We start from the raw sequence: 8,356 nt of genomic DNA, 5'->3' as shown, positions 1-8,356 counted from the left end.
CCAGTGCATCAGAAAGAAAAAGTGAAACCATGAGAAATATCAATGTTTAGACTCCTTTTTTTTCCTTCATCAAAGTGTACATTTAAATTGGAACTTGTTTTATAATTTGCTTTGTACAATAATACAGTACTGTCTAGTGACGAGAAAAAAGAAAAACAGATTGAACGGGAATGAATTAAGGTATTGTTAGTCAAACTTTTCTCACGCTTGTTTGTGTGTTTATGTTTACGTGTCTTCTCTTCCGCACGATGTCGCTGTGTTCCGTGTTGTCTTTTCCCCGCGCAGAAGAAGAAGAACACCGTCACGTGACCGGGCAGACTCCTCTTCACAGACACGCTTCTCTAAATTCAATGAAATATTCTTTAATTAACGTATCTCCGCCGTCGTTTTGTGTGACTCCGGGGCCGGGGGCAGGATGCGGCGCCTCGGGTCGGTGCAGCAGAAGATGCCGTGCGTTTTTACCACGGAGGTGAAGGAAGAACCGTCCAGAAAGCGGGACTCTCAGGTCAGCTAATGCTAATGCTAACACATGATGCTAACGGCTAAAAACACACCGCTCCGTGCGGCCGTTTTTGAGCTACGAATTTCTATCATTTACACTTTAATATTATATTTCCAATGACAGCGGTTGAGTTTTGATCGGAATGAAAGAAATGATTTACATGCGGATTGTTTTTATTTCCGTAATGAGGAAATGTGTTTATTTCCTGCTGCTTGCTGCCGTTTTTCTTTCCACCGAATCACACATATTTTTTTTTACTACATTTTATAATATGAACAAATAAATGAACCATAACAAATACATTTCTTGTCTCCCTTTATTATATTATATCTATGGGACAGTCGTATCAGGTGGTTGCCACGGAGACCCTGAATCCCGTTGCCATGGACGCGGATGTGGAGTCAGCGCTGGCCACGGAGAAAGTGGACGGCACGTGCTGCTACGTCTCTCTGTTCAAAGGTACAGAGAAAATATCATTTCATCTAAAATCTCTTGAATTTTTAGCTATTTTTTAATGCTTTTTTGTTGCTTTTTCTTTGTTTTTTATTGATATTATTACTACTTGCACATAACCCATAATGCTTTGCACCTTGGGGGGTAGCTAGCTACTAGGGCTGAAAGATACCGTCATCATATGAATATCCAGATATGAACATTCAAGATATTAAAATGGAAAAAGCAAGATATAAATGATATAGATTTTCATCAATAAAACTGCACTCTTTTGTAATATGTTTTTTTTTTTTTTTTTAATGCCTGGTTTTCACCTAACCCATAGTTATATCGTTTTTTCATGTTTCTTTTGTAGATTTTTGTCCTGTATTTGACGCTTTTTCATTGCTTTTTCTTCCCTTTTTTATGCTTCTTTGTTGTGTTTTTTTCCGGCACGTTTTTGTCAAATTTTTTACCCTTTTTGTTGTGTTTTTTTTTTTATGTATTCGCCACTTTTTGTCACGTTTTCATTGCATTTTTTGGTCACTATTTTGTCCCTTTTTTTTTTTTACAGCCTGCTGGCCAGTGTTTCAGGTTATTGTTGTGTTTTTGTTGCTTTTTTGTTATTTTTTTTTTTTAAATTCTTGTTCTTGTCCTGTTTTTGCTGTGTATTGGTCACTTTTTTATAATTGTTCATGTTTTTTTCCCCCTGTTTCTGATGCTTTTTTGATGCTTCATTATTGTTTGTTGTATGTTTTTGTCACATTTTTTACACTTTTTTTGTCCCTTGTTTTTGCAACGTGTTCATCCCTTTTTTCTCACTCTTTTGTTGCTTTTGTGTCCCTTTTTTTTGCAGCCTATTGGCCAGTGTTTCAGGTTTCTGTTGCTTTTTTGTCAAATTTTTTACCCTTTTTTTTATCCTTGTTTTTGATGCTTTTTCTTCGCTTCTTTATTGTGTTATTGTTGCTTTTCCGGCGAGTTTCTGTCACATTTTTGTACCTTTTTTTACGCGGCCTATGTGAAGTCGTCTTATTGTCACCAGAGATTTACAGAACAGCTGAAGGAAGTGAAGTTTTGAGATGAAGTTTGTTCCGTGTCTCCTCAGGTCGGCCGTATCTCTGGGCTCGACTGGACCGAAAACCAAACAAACAGGCGGAAAAACGCTTCAAGAAACACGTCCATCTCCACCGCAGCGGCAAAGGTCTGACTCCTCAGCCTCGGAGAACGTCCTCAGGGGAACGTCCTCAGGAGAACGTCCTCAGGAGAACGTCCTCAGGAGAACGTCCTCAGGAGAACGTCCTCAGGGGAACTGCTCAGATTAAGGTTCATCTGGTTCTGTGCAGGTTTCTCCTGGAACGTCGCCGAGGATTTTAAAACTGTCCCAGAGACGTGGATCCCGGCGCACGGGGTGAAACATCTGGACGAGCAGCCGCTTCCAGATGAGAACGGACACATCCCGGGTACATAACAAAGGGTTATGTTTATTATCACAGACTCGAGTATGTAAGTGACAATAGAGACATAACCAGCAAACAACAATTTAAAAATAAACCTTAAGGCGAGACACCCAGTGGACAATGTTGAGATTTTTAGCTTGTTTTCTCCCTCAACATCTTAGTTTTAATGTCAGAGTAAAAAAAATACTAAACTTACTCTTTACGATGCTTATTTTATGACGTTTTCTCGCTCGCTGGTGATATCCAGATAAGAACTACAACACTCACCACAAAAGCCGGCTTCCCACGCGTTCATTCACAAATATTGACATATTTTGGCGACCGAGATGACGCTGTTATCCAAATATGGTCATTTCCTTTCTTGGAGACGGCAGCGGCTGAAGACGGGAGAAATATACACATGTGCAAAGTGACTAAGGTTTTGGGCCGTTTTCTCAAAATGAGGTTTTCATTCCGCTCCTACAGACTCCAGACTGTCCTGTCTTAGACCGAGCCATATTTAGAAGGTTTTTTTTAGAATTAATTTTAGAATTTGTATTTCCAGCCTGATTTATTGAGCTTTAGACTCAAATTTTTAATTCTTACTTTTTTTTTTTTTTTACTTTTAAACTAAACCCCACCACTAAAAACATGTACAATAGCCAGGTTGAATGAGAGTGTGTTTGAGAGTGCACATGGGGGACGACGGATGGAAGTTATCACAAGGCTACAATCCGGTGTGGCTCGTTTACATGCATGAGACCCATGTATGTTCATTAACATGCACTGTCCCGACCAAATAAATAAATACCAAAAGTCATGAAATGAAATGTGCCCCCCAAAAAATAAGGCCTTAAATGTGATTGAAAAGCATTAACTTGGATTCACACAGTTATTAAGTCAGATGAATGGAACAAATTCTGCTGTGATTTTGGCTGAAATTATACAAAATGCTGCAAAGTTGCCTGTAATTTGTGAATAAGTAATACTTATTAGTATTTTCCATTTGTGGCATTAGAAATATCATATTTGGGCATTACAATGGCATTAAAAAACATTACATTTGACTTGCTACTGCCTCGACAAACCCTGATCAATTTAAACCTGCCTCTGTTCATTATTTAGATTTCGTTGCTGAAAATATTGCCAATAAAATATATATATAGATTATTTTTTTGTATGAGAAAACATATAAACTTGCAATACATTATTTTCCTCATATTTATGTTGTTCATCTACAGCAAAAGTTTCCATTTAATATCGATAAATAATTTCTTTTTTCTTTTACCTGTTATATCTCAGCACCGTTGATTTGTTAGCATTCTGTTGGGTAAAAATAGCAGCTCATGTACTGTTTTTAGCATGTTTAATCTCCCCTCCTGCTGCCAACTACAACCAAACATTGAGACACACAGTATAATAAGTAAAATATCGCAGTAAAGCAGGTTTAAACTCCACAGCTGTGCCTGATGTTCACTTTGCTCCGCCTCCTCTGACCTCTGACCTCTGACCTCTGACCCTCAGGCTGGGTCCCCGTGGACAGAGACAGTAAACCGTACTGCTGGCACTCGTCGGTGGTGGACTACGAACTCGGGGCGGCTCTCGTCCTCAGACCCACGTCCCAGAATAATCACCACCACCTCCAGCAGGGGGCGCTGGAGCTCAGGGCGGTTCCTCTGGACGAGCTGCTGGAGCAAACGCTGGAGCTGATCGGGACCAACGTCAACGCAAATCCATACGGTAGATTTTAATTGATTTTCATAGGAAGAAAACCACAGAGTCCAGGGATATTGAAGCGTACATGGGGTGAAAGGCCATAAATCAGTGGTTAGTGATGGATGGATACTTTATTGATCCCGAAGGAAATTGTGCCCCACACTTTTATTTATGCTTAAACCTCCATGCCAGCTCTGTCTTACAAAAAATGTTAGAATTGTGTAGAATTATTACATTTTAAATAAAAAGGACCATCTCTAGTGATGTGTACCTGTTAGAGAATTAAAGGGATATTTCAGGATTTTTGACATAGGGCCTCATTTCCTGGTTATCCAGAGTGTTGCTGATTTCTGGAGATGTTTTTTTTTTGTAATTCATGCAGTTCTTATATTTGAAGAGTTTTGTGGAGCTAGGCTAGTGCATTTCTATGGTGTCAGCTAGCCTGCATTAAAAACAGTCTGACCCGCTCCACAGAGCACCTGAGGCAAATCACTTATAACACCAGACTAACCATATAAATGTCTGTGTCCATAAAATCATTTAAAATAACTTATATTTGAGCAGCATCAGCTTCGTGGTTGTATAAGCTACGCAGCGGCGGAGTGATCTGCTAGAAAATAGTCCCTCAAAATGCGATCATTCATGTGATGCAAGGTAAAAAAAATAAATAAAAGAAAATATATGCACTTGTTATAAAGTATAACATACTGTGATTGATGACTTAAAGGAATAGGCCACTGTTTTTAAACACTGAGATATGTTCTTACCTCAGCTTTGACGAGTTCTTTAGGACCTGTCTGATCTTCACCCGTGCCTTCAGTCACGTAAACACAGCGCAGACGGCGTTAGCATTTAGCCTCTCCCTCTCTCCTCTATAGCTCCAAAACAGGTCAAGATAGAAGCTACCAAGCTCTTCCACGTTTTCCCTATTTAAATATGGTTACGTGAAGTGTTCCACTACAAAGTATAATTACACAAAATTAAACAATGTGGATTTTCTAAGCGGATAAAAGGGGGGACTATATTGTAAGGCGTAATAATACCAGGAGTAGTTCAAAAAGTAATCCTCACTTTACTGTGCGGATGCCCAATTACTCCTGGTATTTGCTGTAAATATGTAACCATATGTTATTATTGCAACCACATTATTATTGAAGTGAATGGGGGGTGGGAGTTAATAAGCTTGTCTTCTTCCCACTCCTTTTCGAGCTAGAATGCTGTTTTTTTTGTAATTGATTGACTGCGGAATTCTTCCGCAGTCAATTATTGGTTTTCATGTTCTTTATTATTATTCCTCTTCCATCTTTTTCCCGATTTTCTCCAGCTTTCAGCACCTTCATGCTTTGTGCAATTTATGCAAGTTATGCATCAAAACGTTCCGCATATTGAGGAGAAGGGTGCTATTACTTTTGGGACTTCTGCAACTTACGGTTTTTCCGCAATCGGCCAAAATGTTGGAGATTTTTCCCATTGACTTATAATGGGGCTGCCGCAAATCCAAGCTTTTCTGCACTTTTTTCTGCATTTTCTACAATTTCTGCACTTTGTGCATGTTCAGCTTCTGCAACTTGTGGGTTTTGAGAAAAAATTGGCCTCCTGCAGTTTTCCAGTTTTTTTATACGAGAGTTAGAAATTTTTGCATTAGTGTGTATGGGGGAATCCAGCCAATGGGGAGACTCCAGGCCTTTCAGCCATTTGTGCAGCTTCTGCCAATCAAGCACTGAGACCATTTCAACAGTTTGACCAGTTTATGGAATATAAAAGTTTATGCAATATTAATAATTTATGCAAAGTAACCACTTTATGCATTTTAAAGCGTTTATGCAACTTAAAAGTTTATGCCATTTAGGATTTATGAATTTTAAAGAGTTTATGCAATTTACATAATTTATGCAAATTAACCCCGTCCATGCATTTTACCACTTTATGCAGTTTATACAGTTTATGCAACATGACATTTTATGCATTTTACCAGTTTATGCAAATTAGATTATGCAAATAAAGCAATTTATGCAATTTGAACAGTTTATGCAATTTCTGCATTCGCTTCCCGCAATTCCGCAGTCAATCGCAATGGCGCAGCCATTATTATTGTTTTTCTCGCTTTTGTGTCTGTTTTGTGTAGCTCGAAATAAAATATTCAATCAATCAATCAAAGGTCAGTTATATCAGTTATTACTCTATGGACACAGACATTTATATGGTTAGTCTGGTGTTATAAGTGATTTGCCTCAGGTGCAAATCACCTGAGGCAAATCAGACTGTTTTTAATGCAGGCTAGCTGATACCATAGAAATGCACTAGCCTTGCACTAGCCTAGCGCCACAAAACTTTTCAAATACAAGAACTGCATGATCTGGTGTCGCTCCTCAGGTCTGGGGTCAAAGAAGAGTCCTCTGCACTGCCTGGTGTCTCACGGCGCTCTCCCCCTGTCCGAGCCTCCTGCCCTGGACTTCCACAAACTCAAGTCCTGGTTCCAGACGAGGCCCGAGGGTCGAGTGGAGGGCGTGGTCTGGCACTGCCGCGACGGGACGCTCCTCAAGGTCAGTCCATCACGAGCCAGGGAAGTCTCTTTTTTCCCATTTGACTCGCTCCTCCCTGAATAAACCCCGTGTCGTTTCCTGCAGCTGCACCGGCATCACCTGGGGCTACGGTGGCCCGACGGGGACACCCTGCTGGGCTCTCGCTCCGTCACCGTGAGCGTCAACGCCACGGTGAACGAATACGGCGACAGCAAAGACCTGTTCAGCTCCTTCTCCAAACTCCACGGACAGACGTTCCACAGACTCCGGGACGTCCAGTTCGAGACTTAAAACCATTTCAGACCCGAAAACACGAGACGGCGACACGCTGCCGGTGAAGAGGAGGAAAGATAAGAGATTTGGAAATGTTGGGTCGAAAAATGTGTGTAAATGATGTAAATACAGATAATGAGCCGTCGGATTCAAAAGACCAAGAACTTTTTGCTGTAAATATTTGCCCTGCATTAAAGTATCTGAAATAAAAAGACCGAATCAAACGTGAAAAACCTTTATTTACAAATGCACAGACATTTACAGATTCACAAAAGCTACAAAAAAGTATTAAAGCTGCCGAAGAAAAAACATTTTCACAAGAACCTTTCCTGAGATTATATTATGAGGAATTGGAAGTTCTTAGAGATTATGGTTTTGGCCAAACAACTCGTGCTCTACATGTCAGGAGTTTTAAACTGCTTGAAAAAGTCACTTTTGTGTAAGAGAACTGGAAAAAATACTTAAAATAGAAGAAAAGTTGAGGTACTTCAACAGTATTGAATAATTATACTATTGAAAGCAGGTACTGAAAAAAAACTTTTAATGCTGTTGGCCCAGGGACAGCATTTAAGGAAGTGGCTTGGTTGCTTCAGCTCAAATAAATATATATTTTTTCCCATCATAAAAAAAAAAAAAGCCCAATGTTTGCCCCATTTTTCCTTCTAATTTTTCCCCATATTTTTCTAATTTTTATTACAAATGTTTTCCTTATTTCCCCCAATATTTTACCCAATTTATTCCCCATTTTCCCCACATTTCTTGACATTGGAGATGGATCTTCCACACATTCTGTTTTCTGGTTCTAGACGACAAATACTTTAGTGTTGGAAATTCAGGTATCGGTATCGAAAACCAAGTATCGTTAAAATACTGGCATCCCCCAAAAAGTTAACGGTACCCGACACTATTTAGAAGTCCATTTGCTACTCAAAAATCCTCAAACTTAAAGCTTCCTGTTGTTTATATTGCTTTTATTTTGGACTTTACAAGTAAACCATAAAGTTTGCTTTTCTTAGCCCTCAGGTCTTTCAAAATAAAAGCTCAGTGTAAGAAAACTGACAGATCTAAACAGTGGCAGAAGTGAATTTAATCTAATTAGCTGTAATTGTGAGTAACCGTAGCTGGGTTCAGCTGACGGAGACGCTGGGCAGCTCGGCCGGGACCCCGAAGCGCTCGCACACTTTCTTCAGCTGCTCCTCCAGGAGGAAGTTCCTCTTGAGCTCCACGTTGTAATTGTATTTCAAATCCTCGATCTCCTCGAAAAACGACGGGTCAAAGCTCTGCAGCTCCTGTCGCAGCCGCTGCACCTCGGTCTGCAGCCGCGCCCGCTCCGAATCCGACGAGTCCAGACGGGCCTGAAGCTGCGGGACGTCTGCGAGACACAGGACAGAAGCTCAAACAGGATTCATTATTTATGGTCAGAGTGTGGATTTAAGGACCTTTAGAAATAATTCCAACACCACACTGCTCCATGT

At 40.1% G+C, this 8,356-nt stretch overlaps 2 protein-coding genes across 2 annotated transcripts in view; one reads left to right on the top strand and one right to left on the bottom strand.

Annotated features, from left to right (window-relative positions):
• Window positions 1–293: 293 nt before the first annotated feature.
• Window positions 294–6,910, top strand: rlig1 (RNA 5'-phosphate and 3'-OH ligase 1). Its single transcript, XM_079560427.1, has 7 exons — window positions 294–505; window positions 844–961; window positions 2,040–2,135; window positions 2,278–2,394; window positions 3,895–4,110; window positions 6,460–6,629; window positions 6,714–6,910. The coding sequence occupies exons 1-7, from the start codon at window positions 416–418 to the stop codon at window positions 6,897–6,899; spliced, it is 993 nt and encodes a 330-aa protein (XP_079416553.1). The 5' UTR covers window positions 294–415; the 3' UTR covers window positions 6,900–6,910.
• A 1,085-nt stretch (window positions 6,911–7,995) lies between these two features.
• Window positions 7,996–8,356, bottom strand: part of cep290 (centrosomal protein 290) — an 87,615-nt gene continuing 87,254 nt past the window's right edge. The window contains exon 52 of the mRNA XM_079560397.1: window positions 7,996–8,253. Within this exon, the coding sequence (XP_079416523.1) occupies window positions 8,009–8,253 (245 nt within the window). The 3' untranslated portion in view covers window positions 7,996–8,008. The remainder of the gene's footprint in view (window positions 8,254–8,356) is intronic.

Source organism: Gobius niger (assembly GCF_951799975.1).
Source record: "Gobius niger genome assembly, chromosome: 7".
NCBI lineage: Eukaryota > Metazoa > Chordata > Actinopteri > Gobiiformes > Gobiidae > Gobius > Gobius niger.
The sequence above is the reverse complement of the archived record's forward strand: the minus strand, read 5'-3'. Positions and strand labels throughout refer to the sequence as shown.

Bases quoted from the DNA above. Each gene is read 5' to 3' on its own strand.
- rlig1 (XM_079560427.1), top strand. From the start codon at position 416: ATGCGGCGCCTCGGGTCGGTGCAGCAGAAGATGCCGTGCGTTTTTACC. The intron at 2,136-2,277 runs GTCTGACTCCTC...GGTTCTGTGCAG, and splicing joins TCTCCACCGCAGCGGCAAAG to GTTTCTCCTGGAACGTCGCC. The intron at 4,111-6,459 runs GTAGATTTTAAT...GTCGCTCCTCAG, and splicing joins CGTCAACGCAAATCCATACG to GTCTGGGGTCAAAGAAGAGT.